This window comes from Rhipicephalus sanguineus, chromosome 6 (assembly GCF_013339695.2).
Source record: "Rhipicephalus sanguineus isolate Rsan-2018 chromosome 6, BIME_Rsan_1.4, whole genome shotgun sequence".
NCBI classification, from domain to species: Eukaryota; Metazoa; Arthropoda; class Arachnida; order Ixodida; family Ixodidae; genus Rhipicephalus; species Rhipicephalus sanguineus.
This window is the reverse complement of record NC_051181.1, coordinates 79,867,207-79,890,264: the sequence shown is the minus strand read 5'-3', so window position 1 is coordinate 79,890,264 and position 23,058 is coordinate 79,867,207. Positions and strand designations below refer to the sequence as shown.

Genomic DNA, 23,058 nt, shown 5'->3' with positions numbered 1-23,058 from the left:
CAATGGATTCTGGTACAACGGACATTCCGATATAATTGACTAAAATTTCAGGCCAGCAAGGTGGTCAGGACTCCTTTAGAGCGGACTTTTCTACCACGGTCATTAACTTCCGACTTCAAACATCGCTTAGCATACTTTAGGGACGGGAGCAGCGCACAACGAAGGTCGCCGATCCCCGGTCTGTCATTGATCAGCTATGCCTAGCTGTAGCGACAAAAGAAAAAAAAAAAAAAAAAACGGCGCGCAGCCTGCTTGGTGCTGCGTTTGGGACGCTGACATGCGAAATTGCGAGCCACTGCTACCGATTCTCCGCGCGGTCGCTGCGCGGCGAGCTTGGCCGGGGTGTCCGCTGCCGATGCGCAAAATGCCCATCCGCGGTTCTGAGGAGCCAGCGGGCAATGTGATTCGTTGCTTGAGACGAAGGACATTACGGCTTCTTCGCTTTGGCATGTCCGCTAGCGCGATGTTCTTGCCCGCAAAGTTCGGATTTGGCTCGTACATCGGCACCGTGAACGGAGTTAGGCCTAACCACGACATCTAGTAGAAAGCGCGGTTGCGATGTGCGTGGCCGCGGTGCCCGATGTTTCAAAGTACGTCATGCTCGATTGCGAGTACAAGGAGTTGTCCCGCGGTGGTCTTCGTCATAAGCTTCGAAGTGCTGATAAGAACCACCTCGAACAGCGGGTCCAACGAGTCAACGCTATTAGTCGCACGTATGCGATGTTCGCGACGAGTGCGGCGTGCTATCGTAATCTGATGATTGAGCTTCCGCTTGCAGCTGCAAAGCGTTCCAAATTATCGTCGACCCATAAACACAGAACGAGTGCGAACGCGTCACTAAGTAGCGCAATTTTCGACAGCCACGACCTCGCAACGCACAAGCAGCAGACGACGATCCCGAAGCGAGCATTAACACTTTTTGGCTGCTTCTGCGGTAATACCGCAGAAGCAGCCAAAACGTGTTTTTCGTACGCTTGTTACTGAATGGAGGAGCCAGCTGAAACGGAGAACTTGAACGCGGAGAAATGCTCTTTACGACGAGCCCTAAATAGTGGCGCCCAGTTGCGCCATTGCCGAGCTATAATTTTGAAAAACGTTTTTTTTATATTTCCGCAATTTTTGCCAAGTCGGCAGACGCAAAACAAATTTTTTATAGCACTTCTATGTAGTTTTCATTGAAGATATTTTGGAATAATATAGAAAAATGGGCTACAGAAACTGAAAATGCGATTTTCCAAAAATCGCATTTTTTTGTCCCCCGTTAAAAATAAGACCATGTTTGTGACTCGTAATTCTCTCCGGTTTTAACAGACCCATTCAGTATTTACATGAAAGTCTGTTGTAACAGTACTTGGATTTTACATACTCCCTTTACAACAGACCAAAATCCTCTTCACTATGAAGGTCTGTTGTAATGAGGTTATACTGTATCAATATGGTGTTGTCAAGCGGATGAAGGAACTGCGTTTTGTGTTTTTTTTTTTGTAATCAAAGCATCAACTGTAGGCAACATGGCGTAGCAGCAGTCAAGCGACATGCAGCCATGAAACTGCACATTGATGCTACCAGTCGTCATTGAGACGCTTCAGGTGGGCTGCAGTGGCCGAAAACGATCCAGCCGACTTTGGAATTCGGCAGTCCATGGAACGTTTTGCAGTGTAACCGCGTGACAAACGCAGAAACTCTGTTTGTGCTTGGCATGACTCTCAAGGGCATCCCATACTCGTGGGCCGACACAGCAACTGCCTTGTTTCCCAAGTTATTTGGAGATTCCGAAACAGCGAAGCAGTTTAGTTGTAAGAGGTTCAAGGCATCCTACATAGTTAGTGATGGCCTCGGGCCGTATTTCAAGAAACTTGTGCTTGACGAGCTGAACAAGCCGGATGTGGTTTTATCTGTTAGCATTGACGAGACCCCTCTTCGTGAACAGAGGTGCCAACAACTTGATGTTGTAGTTAGGCATTTCTCCAACAAAATGCAGCGAGTTGTGGAACACCTACAGTCTTTCCGGCTGGGCTCTGCGACTTCGGAAATTTTGGCTAGTGAAGTGCGGAGAGCAATGATGGACCTGCCGCAGAAAAATGTCATTTGCTTTTCTACGGATGGCCCTAATGCAATGAAAAGCTTCAGAAAAAAGATGCAGGAAGCATACACTGACATCATAGATGTAGGAGAGTGCTGCTTGCACAAAGTGCACAACTCATTTGCCCGCGGCTTGAGTGCTGTTGGCTCGGATGTTGACGCTGCTGTGGTCAATGTTTATTACTTTTTTAAGAATTCTTCGGCTCAGAATGAATTGTTGAAGGCAGAGCACCTGCTCCAAAAGCTAGTTTTGCTGCTCCAAAACGCAATTTTGCCTGCTCCAAAAGCTGCTCCAAAGTGGCCTAAGCCAGTAGCATCACTGGAGTGGGCATCACGAACCCTTTCATGACATGCGGGCATACGGTACCGCAACAGTACAGTGACGGCGTCAGCTTCGTTGGCGATGTGCTGTGCACAACTGGAAACGATCAGCTTAACACGGCAGCAAATGCTGTGTATTGGTGGAGCTTCGGCGATGCGCACACGCATCGCCGAATCGTTTACGTGCGCTCGTTTCATGGGGTAAGTGTTTTCCCGATGCTCACGCATTGGGGAAAGCCGGACGAGTCGTCCGCTCTTCCGCCACAGTCTGTGTTCCGTGTCATCGTTTCCAAACGCTCCATGCGAGAGAGCCGTAATCTATTCCGCGCTTTGCTGGTATCAGCGGCGCTCATCACCATTCACGAGACGCAAATTTGCAAGTGGCGGCTGGCACGTAGTTAAGCGGAGTTCGCGGCAGGTACCGAATGTGTTTGCGAGAGCGTGGGCGCACACCAAAATGCCTGATAAGTGTACCGGGAGGCATTAAGCCTATTTCGGACGGGGCTGTGGCGATTTGACCGTTTGAGCAGAATAAAAAAAGCACGAATTTGTTTTTTCGCACTGCCCGATTTTTCGGACAATTTCGCGGTCCCTAGTGAGTCCGAAAAATCGGACATTGACTGTAGTCTGAAACAGCCGATTTTACGCGCACAGGCGTTCTTTTCCTTGTGACATGTGTCCACCGACAAACGAAGCCAGGCTAGTGATTGAGAAGGTGAATCGAATGGGGCCCGATTACGCTATTGTGTTCCACTCTTGAAGACGAACTCAAGCGTCTTCCAAGTTTTTCAGAAAGGTTGCTTGACTGCCAGGGTTAGTAACAAAATCACTTCCTGCAATACTCACTGATGTGGACAGAAGATGATGCGCCGTAGTCACTGTTAGTGCTCTTTACTGGAAATCTTTTCTACTGTGTTGAACCAACAAGCTTGGGCAAACACCATTCTCATATTATCAGGATTACTGTTGTTGTAGTAGCCTAGCACTGAGCGTGAGGTCACAAGTGCAATTCTTGGCCATGTTGGCTCCATTTAAATGGGGCAAAATGCAAATACACTGGTGCACTTAGATGCAAACAACATTAAAGAAACTGAGATTGTCAGAATTAATCCAGGCCCTTTAATTACCACATGCCTCGTAACACACTCAGTAGTGTCTATACAATTATCTCATAATTTCATTCAAATTATTTGCGGAATGTTGCACAAGGATCTGAAATTGAAATAACGTTATTACATCCCCAAATATGACATCTTAATGTCAGTAAGGCGATAACTGGGGCTAGTTGGTTCATGCCGAAGTCTTGAATATGTGCTGTTTTAAACAGTAACGACGAAGAAGATGCAGGGACGTACAGAGGTAAACGGGACCTCTGTCCGGCTTTGCATCTTCTTCATCGTGATTGTTTAAAACAGCACATATCCAAGACTCCAAAACTTGAGAAGGACAGCTCAAGAAGTTATCCTTGATCAACAAACATGTTAACGTTTGTGGAGTATCCGGATACCAGTACGCTGTAGATCAGCAACAATTTTGGGAGTAGCACCTTGTGACGTAATAGTTTACACAAAGAACATGCGAAGCTAGCACCGCAGCATCTTACCATAGACTACTTATTGATGGTGCAAAGCATTGGTGGAAACCTAATTGTTAACATGCAGTGCTTTTGCGATTGTCATTAATGAAAACACTCATGGCGCAAAACATTTTTCAAGCGTATTATAGTTAAGCAAAGTGCTATGAGATTTGGCTTCCAGCATTACTGCTTCTCTCCATGACTCTGGTAATCCAGTAATCTATAAGGGGTGAGAAGCTTAAGCTAGATCGCATCTGTTGGGTGAATCTTCAAGCCTATAAGCATGCCCAAGTCAGACATGCTGCATCCTGCCATTTTTCTATTTGAGCGTGCTAGGAGCATATTCATTTGTCAGACTAAATTAACATGTTGCGGGCAAATAAACAAGGAGGGAACAAGCTGTAGCATCATAGTACTCCCGTTGCAGTCAATGCCATGTGGAAGCAGTTGGGCAGATACATATGAATAAATAACCTTTTCTTGTAGGAAGATATCAGCCTGAGAAATTGATCCATCAATCAATTTTTATTTTTTCTGATACGTGTAGTGACATGTTAGTTTTATACAGGAAGGAGTGCAGGACCCTTTCAAATATAATGGAAGAAGTACATTATGTTTCATGTTAGTGAGCTTGGAATTTCTGTACATTTTTAAGAGCTATTTCTGGACAGTAGCATTTTTGGGGTAATTCCAAGGATGGTATTGCGGTATAGCGAAGTTGTGTTCAAAGTAAAATTGCCTTTGTTAAATCCACAGTTCAGTACAAACGTACAAATTGATGTTGCAAGAAAATTAAGAAATTTTAGGTTTACTTAAATCTACCCAATAATTTTCTTATCAAGGTATTGTGTACATTTTATAGAATTTTTTTTTAGCCATAACCTAGCTTCAATTAACTGACAACTTGCTAATGTCTGAACATTTTCTTGCTTTGCTTTTAAGTGCGAATGTAAGTATTTCTCAATTTCCATGTTTTTATGTTTCTATTTCTATTTTTCTATATTTTTATGTTTTTCAAAATTGGCCATCAGTAAGTATACATTAAAAAAAAATTCTGATAACATTTACCCTCATAGTGCTTTCACATGTTACTGTTACGTATTATGCATCACAAAGTAATTTTTCCTAATACGTGATGGTTTATTCAATCCCAAAAGTACATGCCGTAACGTCACCTTCTATTTTGTTGTGTGAAAACATCACTGTTACGACATATTGGTCACCCCTTTATATTTGCATAGATACAGTGTTTCTTGGTTTATTAAAATATAGTTTTGAATGCTTGCATTACAGGACTACTACACAGTTCATGGTCCAGATGCAGAGTATGTCTGCCGGGAAATGTACCGTAGCATGTCAGCACTCAAATACCTCGGCTCAGGTAGGTTGCTGGGCAGGCATTTCGCTGAGATAGGCGGCCTCTGTATTCAAACCATGAAATGAAATGCAATAGGAAAGTGCCAGTTGTCGCAACAAACAGTTGTGTTCCTTACGGTCCCAGGGTCAACTCTTAGTGCCTCGTTAACCATACACAGTTGACCTGAGCCTAAAGTGCTAGACTTTCGTGACTTTTACTACTGCATGTCCGCAGCATCTGTGTTGCTGCTAACTGCTGGTGGTCAACATTAATGTGAATAGGCAGTCAACGCTTTGTGCTGGTGTGAACTACTGCGACAGTGCCTTTCGCGCTGTGCCTATAGATCGTGCACCACTACTACAAGCTGTGCTTCAGTATGTGCACTCGAATGCTTTGTTGGTTAACTAAACAGGACACAGGTGCACCAGAGCACCTGGGCGTATTATAAGGACCATTATACTCTGTATGACACGAGTGCCCTGCTACAGTGGGGCCTATACAATCTGTTCGATTCACTTGAACCACACTGAACTTGTTTACAAGGAGGCATGAGAAGTTTAGAAATCATGCAGCTCAAGTTGAGTGGCGCTGGCACAATGGGACACAAGAAACGAATGGCGAGGTGCTGACACAGCGCGGGCTTTGGTGTTTTGTCCGCTTAATGCTCTCGGTCCGTGAGAGGTTGTGAACTGCACGTGTGTTCAATTTTTTATCTATCTACCCACACCACGTTGCATAGACACAGCAGGTGTGCATGAGTGGGGCTCAAACAGTGACTACATTCACGTGCTGTTTCGCACCTGTACACTTGCACCAAGTCAACACTGTCAACTGGGAGGAGGCAGTAAATTCACGAACGAGCCTGCACTTTTCTTGCACCTCCTGAAAGGAACAGCGTGGTTCAGAAGGTGCCATTGCTATGCCGCTGAAATGAATGACGGTACATTGTCTTGCACACCAGTTTAGGTGGGGCAGGCAAATCGAATGGATTATTAGTATAGGATACTGTGTAGCTTCATGTCCGCCACATTGTGGCTTATTCAGTACTACCAGGATGTTATGTGCCCTAAGGGTTAATTAAAGGAGTTATTGGGTACTAATCAAGGCTAGTCAGGAGAGTTAGTAGCCAGGAGCAGTGTGTAGTTTGCGGACAAAGCAGCCCTTTCACGAAAGGGCAACACTTGTTCCACTTGCTGTTACTACTACTACTACTACTAGTTCCACTTGCTTGTGCATGCTTCACAAGCAGTGTGCTAAACCATTGCTAGTGGTGCTGTATCTAACGGCATGACTCGATTGGTGATGCAGGCGACTCACGGGTGGCATCCGTGTGTGTGAGCCAACGCAGCTACGAAAACCTGCTGTCTGAGCTGCTGCTCGTCAAGCACTACCGTGTTGAGGTGTACCGAAACACAGCTGCACGTGGTTCCGCTTCCTGGACCCTCGCTATACAGGTGACTGATGTTTTCTGTCGAAAACCCATCTTTATACAGAACTTTGCGATAATTGTGTTCTTGATGTTGGACTAATGTTTCACACAGCTACTATTTTGCTTCGTGTATGTCAGCGTAAGTAAGGGATAAGAACTGCACGATTACTGCATGACAGTTTGATGCAAAGGTAAATAACAATTGGATAGTTTTGTTAGGGCTACGCTGATGTGATTCATTGTTTTGAATGAAAATAAAAGAGAAGAAAGCTTACAATAAGTTGAGAAGCTAACTGTGTGATTATTGGCCTTAAATCTTTCTGTACTAAGGGCACTCTTTCTAGTCCAGAGGTGTTCTCCGATATATGGCAGCAATGAGTCTTGCTCCTCTAGAGACTCTATTTTGCCTACTGAATGCTGCACACCACTGGTAATGATTCGAACATTTTGGTACAGGTGCGTCACTACTAGATGACAAAAGCTCCTGAGAAAACTTTTAGGGGCGCATTAGGGGGAATTGCTCTAAAAATCGGTCTCCCCTTAATAAGTTTTAATGGCAGTGCTGAATTAGACAGATGCGGTGACATTGGCTGACCTTTTCAATGCTGGAGTTGAAGTAGTGTTTTCGCACATTTATTCATTTTCAAAATTCAAAATTTCTTGGGTAAGATGGCCTGTGGGATCAATTCCCAAGAACACGCGCATACCATCTGCAAAATATCAACAGTGAATATGGCTTGGAAGGTATTTTATATGAATGTTGAAGTTCGCGTGCACGATCCAGCGCTATACACCGCACCTTGCGGCATTGACACCCTTGAAAGTGACTCGATGGTGATCCCCCTACTTCCATGACGTTGCCACGCTGTGGCCGGTACAACAAGTTATGGTGATGGCATAGTCGCCATTTCTCTCTTGCCGCGCTTGTGCCAGCGGACTACTTTTCGGCGGCTGCTCGCAAGTCTGTGGCCACGGCACACGCATTGAAAGTTTTGTGTTTGGCAACACTGCTTTCCCGTTTCCTGTTCGAAAGGACTTCTTGATGTGGAACATGCGGAAGACAGTAGACAGTGCCATTCCCTGTCTAGCAGTGATCACTATTATTTCTATCGATGTTATATATTCTTATCTTTGATTCTCTGAGCAACCTGAAGGGTAGTTAAAGAAATGCATAAAATTTTGATGTCCACTGGGAGATTAAGTTAATTCAATGCAAATACTAAATCAATTTCAGGCATCTCCTGGCAACCTGGCACCTCTGGAGGACGTCCTGTTTGGAGGTGCCAGTGGTGGCCTTTCACAGTCCAAAGGAGTGTTGGCTGTCTCTGTGCATACAAACCAACAAGTGAGTCCATTGTTATGCCAAGCCTGGATATAAATAAGTTGTACTAGCAGCGAAAAATTTTCTTATCTAGCGGGTTTTCTTAAAATGAGGTTTTCACGTTTAAGCAATAAAGAAAAGCACCATAGCTTTGCCGGTCATTCCTGGTGGTAGCATTTTGTTAGTAGCTACCTTATGCAAATAATTGCAAGAAGGTTGTGCTCTGAACCAATGTTACGAAATCTTATAGTGTTGCCGCAAGCTGCCTCCACGTGGCCTGGAGAGGATTAAGTTGCACACAAGATTGGCCGAATGAAGAATGCGATGAGGACATGTGCACTTGTGAAAGGTTCGACGAAGTTGCAAGCATGGAGTCTCGCTATTGGAAGGCCGACATGTACTGGCGAGAGTTGAGAGCTGCAAAACCGAGGCAGCCAGAGTATTGCAGAGGATGTGCTTGCTGTGCAAGACAGCTCTGGGAAAGGATGCCAGTGTTCATAGTTTAAATATGCTGATTCAGGCTTAAGCTTTCGGCTTTACACTTCACTTCATGGCAATGCTAAGTGTTAGACAATATGCATTGTTTTAAGGAATTGATCTTTCAAGTCTTTTGCACACGCGAAAGTCTTTGTGATTCATGGAGATTCACACAATGGATTAGGGATTCAGAGGCTAATTTGTGTGAATCCTGCAGTGTTTGGAGCAACAAGCGTCTGTTCACTTCGTGGAAGAACTCTTCCATCCCCGTAAGACCATCTATGTAATTTTGTTCGTAGAAGGGTGTGATGTGATTTTCATTAGGATAGCAGTGTTCTAAGAGGAATAAAATAAAGCATAATTGCAAAACTTGAAGCAACAAGTCTCGGGAGTAAATACATGACATAAATGGCTCCGCCTCTATCGTCTTTTTTCAACTGAGGTATACGGAGCTTTATTTCATAAACTTTGTCGCCATTTCCTCATTCTTATTTCCTAACTGTCCATGCATTGAGGCACTGGATTATTTTGCGGACACTTTTTTTGACAGCAATGAAAACTGTAACACCTTCTGGTAGCTCTGTTGATCTCATTTGTGAAAATTGTAGCATTTGGTGTAGCAAAGTTTACCATTGCTTTCTTGGCCTAGGCTACAATACATTTACATGTTACTACATGCTCGCTTTAGGCTACTTGGGCTCTAGGCTACTGGGCATGCGAGTTTGGAGAAAAACTTGAACAAATAAAAATGACCAACCTGGTTATTATCTCATTAGTGTGTTTATTCTTGATCTATCGCTGTTGTCTTTCAGTTAGCCATATCGTCACTTCGCAGTGAAGTTTACTTGATCTAAATGTATATCATAATTGGGCAACACGTTCACACTTGCCTGCTCTCTCGGATCATGTCAAACAGACCCTGGGCATCGCCTACGGAGACGCCGTCCTGCAGCAGCTGACTGTTGCGGAGTTTGTGGACGACGAGCATTTTTCGAACCTCAGTGTGAGTGCGCAGTTGCATGACTTTTGATTTCACACACTGATGCCATTAATTAAGGCAGTCGGCCTCCATCAGAGCACATCCCATAAAAAAAAAAGGACAAAGTGGGGCCACATGAAGTTCATAACTGGTTTGCTGCAAATTTTTTTTAGAAACTGATAGCATTTGTCATATTATCATCTGATTCTCTGTATTTCAGTTCAAGCTGAACTGAATCTATAAAGCAAATAACTTGCTATGCCCCATTATGACCATTTTTGTAGTTCATTATTGTGGTTGGGGACCGTGGTTGAACTTTTGCTGCCATTACAAATGCATTGAAAGTCGGCCAGCAAAGGCTCTGATGCAAAGGGCACGAGCTCCTGTGCAACCGAGTTGTGAAGCATGTTTGTCGCTTGGGCCAGCTAGCTTTTTCAGGTGTTTGTGCTATTGAGCGATGGCTCTCGGTGGTCTGATGTTTTTAAATGCTTACGTGGAGCACTCAGGAAGGACAGTCCTATTGCCTCGCCGCCTTCTGCCTTTGTGACAGTTGTGAGGGAGAGCCTTCCATGTTCGCTCATGCTGCTAGAGACACCACACATACGAGGAATTGGCATATATCTATAGCCAGCTGTACTGCTACAATGGGCTCCTAAACGGCTCTGTTGTTTATGGAATTACGCAGTGAAACAAGTGTAACCTATGCTCATTGTAACATAGATGAGGTGCAGTGAATGAACATAGTCGCAGGGGCTTGGCTTGGGCCACCAGAGATTGCATCAGCACTGATGCCATATATCTCAGAAGTAGGGATGGGCGAATAGTGAACTTGAGGTTCGAAGCGAATAGGTGATTTGGTCGAATAATTTCGAATCAAATAGTTCGAATAGTATTTACCGCATATTATTAAAAAAAATGAGCATTTTTGTCATGACCCTTTCACAATATTTTTAAGGATTGGAACTAGGTATGAGTGAATGTCACATTTTTGGTTTGAAATGGAGTGGAAGCAGCCTTGAATGGTATCAAGATTTGAATAGCAGTAGGGTGCATGTTATAAGTGGTGCAATACATTACAGTTTAAGAATTACTATACTTAGCGTGTATAAGCTCGTATAGCACGCTTTTAAGCTTAGAAAAAATATGTACATTTAACCTTGAAGTGTGGCTTCGCGGCAGTGCAAAATTCCCCTGGATGGGTTGTTTCACGGCAGCACGACCGGACGCTGCAGTGAAACCACATTCACAGGGGGTTATGTGCGGTCAAATGTATACATATATTCATTCATTTCGAATCCGGTTTAGGACAGTTTTTCAGGTTCCGTGAAATCCAAATTAACAAGCTTTTACCGTACTTGGGTTGAACAACTTGGTGTTTTCCCGCTTGTGAGACGAACATAGTTCAATATATCTTATGGTAGATTGATATTACTTTGTTAGAACAAAGGTTTAAGTACATTACACTTTATGGGAATTTTGAGAAATACTTAACTTACTTTGCTGTATTTATTATTTTGTAATATCATGTTTCATTGTAATGAGGTGTGATTGTAATTACGGTAGTCATAGTCGTAGAATGCACACATACGAGTGCATGGTTTTTGCACGTCCCACAAAATGAAACGGCTGTGAAAGTGTACGACCAGTTGCTTCATGGCCACCGTTTATAGCACATCACGGTTGTTTGTACACTCAAACCTCGATATAGCGAACACGGATACAGTCGATCCCGGATATATCGAACTCGGATATATCGAATTATTGGCTATATCGAACAGTTAAGAAATCCCCTTGAATTTCCAATGCAAAAGTATGGGGCTGGTGGGCACGTATATCGAACTCCCGCACAGCGAAACATCCGCTATATCGAACGCTGCCCCGTGCCGAAGCCCAGAAAGTGCATTTTTCCTAACAACTATTGATAATTTTTCGGCCGCGTTCTTGTAAGTTCCAATCCCTTGTCGCACGCAGGTGACGAAACTGCGTTGCTCTAGTTTGTTGCGCAGCGCTTGTCAGTTCACCGGTATATTTGACACGCGGTTCGCAGGTTTTAAAGGCCAACTCCGGCGATTTTTCGGCCATGTCAAAGTAATGGTGCTGTTATATTCCTGAGACGCTCCTGACACGGGTCCGACAGCAGAAACACTCGGCAAATTGGAGAATAATTTTAAATAAGCAAAAAAGCGCAACACCGAAACCGAAACCCAACCAAGCATACTGTCTTCGCGTGACGTATAAGTGGTTACAAAACCGGAAATCATGCAAGGCATGCCGGTCCCGCCAGCGCGTAGTATGAAAGCTGCGAAAGCGGCGAAGAGCAGACGCTCATTTGAAAGGTGACTCCGTCGGAAATCTTGTGTGTGACTGACCGTGTCACGTGCACAAGCTGAGCTGTTGGAAAATGACAGCTGCGATTCCGACGCATTTGGAGGCCAACTGTAATGGCCATTCCTCTTCGATGAAGTGGAATTCACCTGTTTAGCTCTTTGCTTGCCTGGTTGCACATTCCACCGACAGATGGCACCACCTGTCCAGGGAGCTCAGGTTTGTGGGGCCGTGATCGGGTAAAATACTATCGCTGAGAAGTTCGCGGACTAACTAAAGCTTCTTAATATTGCTATGGGAAGAGTGCATAAGTTTGGCAATAGCGGCGTTCAACATCGCGTTGGTACGGCCGAAGGAATGTAATATAAGCCAAGTATGAGCCACCTTTCGCACCATTAGGTTACGTTGCTTCGCACGATGCGAGCTCACCGTATACCGATATAGGCCCGGTCACGGTGCACCCTGTATATGCTACGGGAAGTGTTTCCGTGGTGTTCACGCATGTGCATTCTTTAGCCGGTACGGTATTACCGTACTTTCCGTGCGGTAAACCGGCATTGCTAGCTAAAATACTAATATAGAGACGCAGGGTAATCGTTAGGTGCAAGTGTTTCGTGACTGCCAACGGGGAATCGTGTGCAGCCCACAACGCGACACCACTTGCCACCCATCGCACGCATTACCACAAGGAACTGAAATTCACACGCCCAGCCAACGAAGCGCTCGCCAAACACTCGCGATTGTTGCCTTGCGGATAGCAGACGCTCTAGGGGCCCCTCGGTTCCGTCACTTCCGCTTAACAAAAATGACGTCACTCACCAATGTTGCCAATAATTTTGGGAAGCGAGGTGGGGAGAGTCGGGGCAATCAATAAAATTCATTTGCAGTGAATCTGCGTATGTCTCCAGCTTGTAATTTGGCATATATAACGGGAACGTGAAAAGGAACGTACCCAGCGAATTTTATTGAGATCCATGGACCTCGAAAAATCGCCGGAGTTGGCCTTTAACGCATGGGCTAGTGTTTTTCAAAGAGGCTGATTGCCGAGGGCACCAAAATGAGAATTCAAAGTGACTTGGCAGCCTTGTAATGCTTGCATTCCCTTCCTTGTCTGTTCGCGCACGATAGTATGCAGGTCCGCAAAGCATGGCCTTCGAGATCCGCAACCTCGTGACGTATTTTTAGTGTTTTCGGTTTTAAGATGCAGATCTCAGAGGCTACGCTTTTTTTCGCATTTCTCGCCAAAGTAGCGGCTGCCTTCTGCAACGCCACAAGTGCCATAGGTATCGCCAACATGTCGACGGTGGAGAAATGTTTATTCGTGCAGCGTAATGTGTACTTCGCGCTTCGTTCTTGATAAATCGTCATTCGGGAGTCGAACTAAACATTGTCCCGCTCGTAGCTATAAAAATGATGACTGGTGCTTGGAACGACGTCAAGTAAAGCACCGTCGTGCACTGTTTCCTTACGGGCCTTGGTGCCAGGTGACGACTTTGGGCGCGTCATGACCGCCGACTACGGCGTACGGTGCGTCGGTGAATTTTGCGACTTATTTGCGTTTCCGGGCGCCGTATCGGACGGAAGCACAGCGAGTGACCTCATCGGTGCAGATAACGACGTACCGTATTTATTCGAATCTAAGCCGATGGTTTTTTCGAAAAAACGATGTGCCAAAGTGGGGGCTCAGCTTAGATTCGAGGATTTTGAAAAACGCGCCATTTTTCATCGAGAAAATGCTGCAAAACTAGCGCCACCTAGACAGTATTGTAGCCGTTAGTAGCCGAGCCAACACCTGGCTTAAGTACGCACGCGAGGCCGCCATTTTTATCTTTGTGGCGAGTGTTGAGGCGAGCGTTCGTCAGTTCGAGTCTCGCTTCGAGCGGGCTGTGTGTGGCGTAGCTCAGTGGCGCCAAACAAGCGTAGTCATTATAGTGCGGCGTATAAAAGGAAAGTTGTGCTAGCCGCGGAGTCGTCCTCCAACGTTCAAGTCGGGCGGGACTTTGGAGTGGACGAAAAGAATGTTCGTCGCTGGAGGAGCCAACGGGAGGAGCTTTTCGCGTGCGCCGCAACGAGGATTGCTTTTACCGGTCCGCGGAAAGGCCGTCACCCTGAAATGGAGACGGCATTGGCCGACTTCGTTCGGACGCAGCGAGCAGCTGCCCTTACAGTGACAACGGAAGTGCACCAGGCGACGGCGAGGGCACTTTCAAGGGAGCAAGGTGTTTCGGCGGCAGACTTCAAAGCCAGCCGAGGCTGGCTGCAGAAATTCATGAAGCGCTTTGGCTTCAGCCTCTGTCGTCGCACCTCAATCGCCCAAAAGTTACTGGCTGACTATGAAGAGAAGTTGCTGGAGTTCCAGCGTTTCGTGCTTCGGAAGAGAGAAGCGAGAGCGTATCTACTAGGCCAAGTCGGCAACGCAGACCAAACGCCGGTGTATTTTGATATGCGGTCTCAGAAAAAGGGGCCAAGGAAGTGAAGGTGCGCTCTGCGGGCTATGAAAAGCAGCGCGCGACTGTGATGCTGTGCTGCACAGCGGACGGGCACAAGCTCCCTCCTTATATCGTTTTTAAGAGGAAGACGCTGCCCGCCAATGAAGCCTTCCCGCGAAACGTCATTGTGCGGGCTGTTCAAGGACAAGCCTGCGGCCGTTCAAGCCGTTCAAGGATCGCCTGCGGGGATTATACACGGACTGGTTAAGCACCGAGGACCACCAGCTGACGCCGACGGGCCGCATCAAGCGGGCATCACTGTCTCAGTTGGCAGGCTGGGTGGCTGCAGCGTGGGACGACATCCCAGGAACTTTGATCGTGCGCTCTTTCAAGAAGTGCGGCATATCAAATGCGCTTGATGGCACCGAGGATTGCGCACTGTTTGAGGACAGCGACAAAGAGATCAGCAACGACGACTCGGAATGAGCGCGGCATCTTGATGATGAACCAACTGCTCCGTTTCATCTTCATATTTTCAATAAATGTTTTCTCTTTGTGAATTTTACCCGGCCTACATTCGAGGTAAGTTTTTTTTTTTTCGTGCTTCGGACTTTAGGGGGTCGGCTTAGAATCGGGGTCGGCCTAGATTCGAGTAATTACGGTAGCTGTTTCTGACTGCATCGATGCCGAGATCAGAGCTGACGTCGGTGCTGCGGAAATGGACCCGTGCGGTTTGAAGATGCCAGCCGCCGCTGCCACCGCTTACCCTTTACCGCGCTACAGAGCTCGCATCAGCGTTCAGCGTCGATCACCGCTGTTGTGGCGGAAGGTGCTGAATTTACTTATTTGGAAAGCTTCAATGATATTGAGGATGACTTGATGAATTCACGGCGCGCAAGAAGCAAGACAAGTTGACGGAGTTTTTTCATGCGAAATAAAGTGCGCTAACTTGCAAAAGAAGTTCTCGCCTTGTTCTTTAGCATATGTAAGCGAATCGTCATGTTCGCGCTTTTTACGATTTCAGAAAACTGTGCCGAGGCCTGCAGTGCTTTAATTAAAGCCTTAAATACGCATATTTCGTATTTCGAATTATCGATATATCGAACTATTTCGCGGTCCCCTTCGAGTTCGATATATCCGGGATCGACTGTACAGTCAAATCTCGTTACAACGAACACCACATTAACGAACATTTAACGAACTTTTAAGAAATCCCGTGCCGACTGCTTATAGTTTCAATGTAAAAATATTTCACTACTGCGAACTTCAGAATAACGAACATTTCAGAATAACGATCGTTATTTAATTCCCGTGTAATCTTAACAACACCTCAGTACTACGAACTTATATCCCGAAATGCGAGGATTCTTAGATTTCAGTGTATCGGTCATGGCAGTCGGAGCTGTAAGGTAGCAGACGACGCAGCGCGAAAAGCGGACGCCCTCCCGCTAAAACCTGAGATGGCACGGGAGGAGAAAGACGCGGGTGGAGAACTTTTTTTTTTTTCCCTTCGTTGCGGAGGCGACAACGCATCAGGTTTTGTAAAGGCCCAACCGCATGCATAGCACGCGACTTTCGAGCGAAGGCGACTGCGACAAACGGGCTCCGTCGCGCTGCTCGACACGCAGGCAAATTACGAAAAAGAATTACAGAGTAGATGAAAGACAACACGCCAAATTTATTATTGTCTTGTTTGAGATAAAGATGCCATAAAAGCGTTTCGGGACTTCCTTTTTTCGCAATCTTATGTTTAACCACGGCAGTAGTATCTGCTGTGATCCCATGGGGCGCCCGGAAGCGTACGCTGCCTACGCTACGTCGCACTTTGCCAACTGCGTTATGTTGGGGTTAGTCCACGAGGCGCATCTCGACAACGTTTCCTCTTGCTGTCATAGAACGTTTAAGAAAAGCCGCAGCGCCTCACATCGTTGCTTCGCAGGGAGAAGGGCTACCTCACACGACGACGATGTTGACATTGCAGCAAGCTACCACAAATGCAGCAAGCTACCACCGAAACATCAAAACGAACCGTCGATCATAAATAACGACAAAATACGGCCGCTGCCTCGCTCTCCGCGTGAGATGGGGCTGTAAATAAGGTAGTCTATAACTTGCATTCCTTGAAGTACGCGCCGATTGGAAGCATCACGAGCAAATAGGAGATTTTCCTAATTCAGCGCCACCTGTCGGCAGCAACGAGAAGCATTTCTCAGCCGCCATTAGTAGGTCGCGCGCCGTCAGAGCAGTCAGAGTACACGCGCGCGCGCTTCAGATTGAACGCTCGCGTGCGATCCTGTTTGCGCAAATAGTTGCCGTTTCCGATAGAACAGGATCAGCGCAATGCCAGCCCATTGCTGTGTACCGCAGTGCACGCAAAGAGGATTTCGAGACGAGGATGGGTCGAAGGTAAGCAGAAGCGCGCTTGCCCGCGGCTTTGTTTACAATCGGTGCGCGGCTGATGCCTACCTTTTCTTGCAGGTCTCGTTTTTTTTTCTTTTCCGAAGGATACGGACTGGAGGAAAAGGTGGATTATAGCTATTAAGCGTGACGAAGGCCCTTTCTTCACCGTGACGAAGTTCACAAAAGTTTGTTCAAGGCATTTTACTGAAGCAAACTACTTGCCAAACGTCGCCGGAAACCGTCGTTTCTTGAAGCAAGACGCCGTGCCCAGCATCTTCGCGTTTAGTGCTCCGAGGCCTCCACCAAGAAAAAAGCCAAGAAATCGAGAACCACTTAACCTCGTCGGCGCTACAGAGCCTTCCGAAGGCGGGCGATCGACTACCGCGGATGTGAGCGACGTAGACATCTGCTCTCCTACATCGGTGACGAGCAGCATCGATGGCGTGGTGTGTGGTTGTGCGTGCTCGCTAAAGATTTCCGACCTCACCGAACAACTCGACGTAATGACGGCGCGTGTCCATGCGTTAGAGTCGGAAGTAAAGAAAAAAGCCGAAGAAGTGGAGCTCACTAAAAGTTCGTTGTACAAAGCAGAGCGAGCGCTCGACATTGCAGCACAAGAGCGTAGCCATCTGGAGAAGCACGTGAGCCGAAATTTTTCCGTTGAGTGCTTTCGGGATAGCCCTGTGTACGAAGACGTTTCGATCGAGGTGGTTTGGACGTAGCTTCCCACAGCAAACTTGTGACTTCGTTCATCGTTGTGCTTCGCTAACCTTTTTGAGGCGCTGTAGGCTTCCACTTTTTCTTCCGTAAGAGTCTCCGGAATAACTGCGAGACTTTTGGACCACGACATCACCACCAAAACAGTAAGCGAGACGCTGTAGTGTGGGCTCTCCGACACTGCCCATGCAACTGCCTGAAATGACGCCCTACTAATGGCGGACGGCAAAAAAATCAGTGTGGCCAGACTGAATTAGGAAAATCTCCTATTGCAAGGGTCAGAGATGCTGCCATGTTGTTGGATATCGTCATGCTGACTTCCGGGCGACAAGCGATGTTTTCTGGCTTTCCAGAAACCTGGGATGCTATCGCGGAACGATTCTATTTCAGATTCCAATGCCTTTCGTGCTTTTCGCGCTTGGCCAGCGGTCAGAACGACGGTCCGTCCGCGTTATCAGCGCGATCAGCCAGCCGTGTGGAATCGGAAATAGCATCGTTTCGCGATTGCACCCCTGCGACAAGCGACGGCGATGGATGGCCCTCCGCGACAGCAAATCCTGTCGGCCGTCGCTCAAAACTCGCGTGCATGCAGTTGGGCCTTACAGGATTGCAGCGATGACATGGACGACGATGTCACGGTAGCACCCGAAGATCGCGACGAGTCCGTGTCGGCCACAGATGCGTTGGACTACTTGAGGAAACTCCGCATATTCATAGAAAAAAGCGGAACAGCGACCGAAGCGGCGGATAAAAATGCGGACGGTCTAGAATTGTTCGTGACGCAGAGTTTGTGCTGCACCCGTCAAAAAAACGATCACGGACTATTTCAAATAAACGTGCCTTGTCTGACGTTCATGTGTGCATTGTTGTGAGAAATGAGTTCAAGGACGTACCGTTGCAAAGGTAGGACGTTTGCGTTACTGAAATTCTATTGTTATGGTAAATTTTCGGGTTTTCACTATAACGACCTTTCAGAATAACGAACATTTTTCCGCGGTCCCCTGAAGTTCGTTATACCGAGATTTCACTGTATAATGAATTATCGGTTACAACGAAGTAAATGAAGAATAGCCTTGTTAACAGATATAGTGGTTTGAATATATGCTTATAGCGAATTTTTGGATATAGCTAAGTTATTCCCTTTTCAAGTGTGACTTTGTTATAATGAGGTTTAAGTGTACAGACGGGTCCACTGTTAAAGGGAACACTTGCGTGCAGCACATGTTTCGATTGTGCTCTCTTGCAAAAACATAGTGGCTGAGATTTGCATAAGACTACTGGTGGTTGACAGTTCTGCCTTCTTTTGATAAACTCGTGCAGTGTAAGAACAATGTTTCCCTGTCCACTTGCTGCTATAGGGCCAGCAAAATGAAAGGTGCTCATTGGAGTGTTCCCTCTAACAGTGGACCGTATTATACGTGCCAGTGATCTTTGCTTTTTGCTGGGCTGTGCAAAAACCGTGCATTCTACTGTTTGCATTAGAGTGACTGCAGACAGTCAAAACGGCTCAATTTCTCTGTGCGAGGAGTCGGCTGTTCTGAGGTTGTTGGTGGGCACACATGCAGACTGTTCTGGCCCAGCTGAGTCCACAAGAGTGCCTGCTGTCAGCCACAGATGCGAAGCGATGTCCCGAGTTGAAGGCCCTCTTAGAGCGCTCTGGGGCCCTCGTCAATGAGACGAAGACAGGTGACGCATTCAAGAGTTCAAAGACATACAGCTTATTGTATCGTGTGTAGGGATGTTTCGTCACTGAAACTTTTCAATACAGATACCTAGCTTTAAATATCAACTCAAAGATGGAATAATGATTTCATTCCGCTTAGTTTTATTAAGATTATTATCTTAAAGAACCCAGCTGAATTGGAAGAGTTACATAAGGGCAAGGGTAGTGTACAGAGGATGAACAAGATATCTAAGCTTGTGGGAATGTTTGATGATTTTGGATATCTTATTGACTGTCGTGATATTTCATGTCTGCTTCAGCTTGAATATTATTGTATGCAAAATGTTCAAAATATCATTTAAATTTATATACACATTTTCTTGCTCGCAGCCTGCCTGGAAAGGTGGTTTCATGGCGCTGCCATGAAACCACCCTTTCGAACGTAATTGACGCCACCTGAGGCTTGCTTATTACACGAACATTGATTAAACTTTTATATGTTTTAGAGAGAGTTACAATTGTAAGCTGTGTTAAACTTTCCTTAAAGGGAAGCTGAAGCACTTTTTAAAATAAATGGCTTTGGAGCGCGTAATCATAGCTTGATCTCTGCTGAATTCGAAAACCAGTGTAAGAGTTCACAGAAGTGAACGCAAATAGCATTTCTTGGCAAAAAACAGTGGCTGCAGCCCCAGGGCTTCTTGAGATGCTGAGCGAATGCAGTGACGTCATCTTCGGTGGGCCGCATCCTCGGCAACATCAGCACTGTTAAAGCACGGCCTTCACGATCAGTTCCACCAACGCGCGCAGCCGGTACTGGTCACAGAGGCCATGGTTGAAGATACGACAGTGCTGCGTGGCTCCGCTAAAGCTACTAATGATGGCATAGTTCCGGTTAGTTCGTTTCCACGTCCACACTTTCGGCACGTTCGCGTGGGCGGAGGAAGAGGAACCTTTTTTTTTGCGTATTTTTGAAGCTCCTGCTGCTACAACAGCGGAAAAAATTACGCCATCGTCGACAATAATGTTGGCCCTTGTTAACAACAAAATTTTACCAAATTCTAAAACCACTTCAGCTTTCCTTTAAAAGTTTCAAATGAACTGCAACGAACGTTCTAAAAATTATTATTTTTTAGAATAAAACTCACATTATGGTGATGTAAACACGATAGGATACCTTATACCACGAACTGATGACTGCCAGCATGCTAAAACATTGTTAGTGACTGTCCTCGTTTCTTGCAGGTGATTTCAACTCCAAAGAAATTGCCCAAGACCTGAGCTGTTTGTTGCAGCCATCCCAGCTGCCGCAGGGGCAGGCAAACATGCTGCGTGAGTTTGCTTATGTGTGCATAGCGCAGGCGGTGGAGTGAGATTTGTTTAGAATAGCAGAGAGCTGAGCTAGCTGGTAAGTACAGTAGAACCTCGTTGATACATTTCCGAAAAAAAAAAAAACACGGAAAATAAACGTATAATCCGGGAAAATGTACGACCCGAATCCAGTAAAAATTGAGGCTGACAAGCCCATATTGAGGTGCATGGGCAAAATCATTTATTTCTCAAAAAACATAAAGGCATTCTTCCAGGGTCGTAGCCAGAAATTTTTTGGGGGGAGGGGGGGGGGGTTCAACCATACTTTATGTTTGTGCGTGTGTTTGTATGTGTGCGTGTATATAGAGGCAAGCAAAATCGAAAAACTTCGGGAACTTCCCTGGCTACGCCCCTGGACTCTGATTTTTGAACACCTGGCATCTCGCTGGCAGCCAGAGGTCAGCCAGCTAGTTCCGGTCCTCACTGGAAATAACGTCATGGTCACGTGTGTTGAAATCCCGAGACAACCCGAATATTGCAAAATCGAACTCTGGGACAAGCAGCGTAAACGTATAGAAATGCTCCGCCATGTCAGCAGACGAAACTTTGCGCCGCATGAGCGTCGGTTCTTTCTGCATTGCCGCTTGGAAATATTAGGCTAGGTTTGCCGAAGAGCGGGAGTTATAATCTCTAGCATACGCATTTGGCATACGATCACGTACGTTCGCGAGATCACGCGCAACTCGCCCCGTCCGTGAAGAAAATTGCCGCCCTGCTAAAGGCTTAACAAGCTCAACTCTGCGCAGTGCACGTAATAATCGCGGTACAATTTGATATACGAAATCTCGCGAAAGTGATAAGCGTCCCGAAAGCAACAGCTGCTCGCGGCTATCGCATACTATATCGCGCACTCTCACTCATCAGTTTGCGTTCTCTCTTAACTTGAGACATGCGCTGGTACGTTCGCCACCACTCGTAATCGCACCATCTCGCCCGGCAGAACAAACTTTAAAAGATAACGCCCTGCGTAATGGCAACCGAAGGTGAAGTCCCCAAGTGCCCGCATTGGCAATCTGTCGAGTCCTCACAAAGATGGCGGCGAGCGTGCATCGTCTCGCCTGACCCGAAAACGAACGCGCTCCGGGAGGAAAGTGTGGGGGAAATTGTCAGCCATATTCACTGGGCACAATGGCGGCATTGCTATGGTTACATGTCACAGCGTGTTGTGCAGCGGCAGCAATGCAGCAACGGCATGTGCGTTTCCGTAGGTCTTGTACCAAACAAACGTGGCGGACTGGACAAGCGACAGCCTCCATTCTTTGGGCTGCATTGTTAGTTCCCCCTGCTGTTGTAGTCATGGGGTCTGAACAAAAGTGTGTGGAACGAGTGTGCATCTATGTACCGTGCTACAGATGAAGGATTTGCAATGCTCAGCAAAATCGTGCCACGTGCTACAGAAAAGACTTTTTTTTTTAAAGCCGTTTGAAGATTTTGACGGCCAGCGTCGCTGCCTGCCTTGGGGTCGGAGTGCGGTTGACAGAGAGCGGTGATCGAGCAATTCGGAAGAGACGCGGAGGGGACAATTGAGCAAAGCAGAGAAAGCGCGGAGAGGGGAAGGGCACTGCGGAGAAGCTGCCGTCGCCGCGCAGCAGCTGTCTGCCACTTCGCGCTTCACAAGTACATGAGAGGGCCCTTTTTGCGCGCCTGAATGGGAGTTTCTGACTACAAAATGTATCATACGACCGCAGTTTTCCACGGTGCTGAACGTTGCTGCCGAATAATCGTAATTTTCCGGGAGCGCATTAACCGGAATGTATTACACACAGCTGTATTGGGTTATTTTTAGAGCTGTGCGAATAGCAAAATTTTGGGTGCGAAGCGAATTCGAATAATAAAGATTGAGTGCGAATCGAATCGAATATTTTCGAATAATTTTCGAATATTTCTCAAACATTTTTCGAATAGTTCGAAGTGAAATTACAGAAAAAGTTGCAGAGAATCCCTAAGTATGTTCTTGTGAGATAGCAACATGAAAGTGTTTCTTTTCGCTAGGTTGATGAAGCGCTGGTGGGGTCATATTTCATAGTTGTCTTTCTTATGAAGAATGAGGCAATGTAGAGGCCGAATTGTATTTATGTACATGATTTGGTGCAACCAAAGTGTTGCCGACAACACTTAACACGTGATAGGCAGAGATGCCATTTCCTCAGCCTCTCCTCCTCTTTCAACTTCTGTGGAAGCCCAACTGATGTGGCGGACAAGGGTGTGCTCCCTCGAAGTCCGGAGTTCCAAATCTGCCTCGTAGACGTCGATATATAAGAACGTCTGAAATTTTGGATGCTAAAAAGCTTCGGCGTCCGATTTTTTCGACTTCCTGCCCAAATTTCAGGTCCAAAACAGCATTAATTGAGCCCCCAACTCTGCCACATCTTTCATCTCCATATTGGAACCAGTGCTTTCTTGAGTTAATACATTTGCGACCGTAGCGGAGCTTGAAAGGCAGCTTTGCCGCAATACGGTGGTGTGATGAGGTGAAGCATGTTGAAAATCTAGGGACCACTTCTAAACGGACGTTGACTGTCTCTTGGCTAAGTTCGACCGTAACGGCCCTTGAAAGGCAGCTTTGCCGCAATACGGAGGTGTGAGGAGGTGAAGCATATTGAAAATCTAGGGA

General features: G+C 46.3%; 1 protein-coding gene across 1 annotated transcript in view; it reads left to right on the top strand.

The window, feature by feature from the left end:
- LOC119395934 (DNA mismatch repair protein Msh2) overlaps nucleotides 1–23,058 on the top strand; it is a 108,533-nt gene that overhangs the window by 8,326 nt on the left and 77,149 nt on the right. The window contains exons 4-9 of the mRNA XM_037662965.2: nucleotides 5,273–5,360; nucleotides 6,645–6,790; nucleotides 8,000–8,110; nucleotides 9,480–9,566; nucleotides 18,979–19,099; nucleotides 20,319–20,405. Of these exons, the coding sequence (XP_037518893.1) occupies nucleotides 5,273–5,360; nucleotides 6,645–6,790; nucleotides 8,000–8,110; nucleotides 9,480–9,566; nucleotides 18,979–19,099; nucleotides 20,319–20,405 (640 nt within the window). The remainder of the gene's footprint in view (nucleotides 1–5,272; nucleotides 5,361–6,644; nucleotides 6,791–7,999; nucleotides 8,111–9,479; nucleotides 9,567–18,978; nucleotides 19,100–20,318; nucleotides 20,406–23,058) is intronic.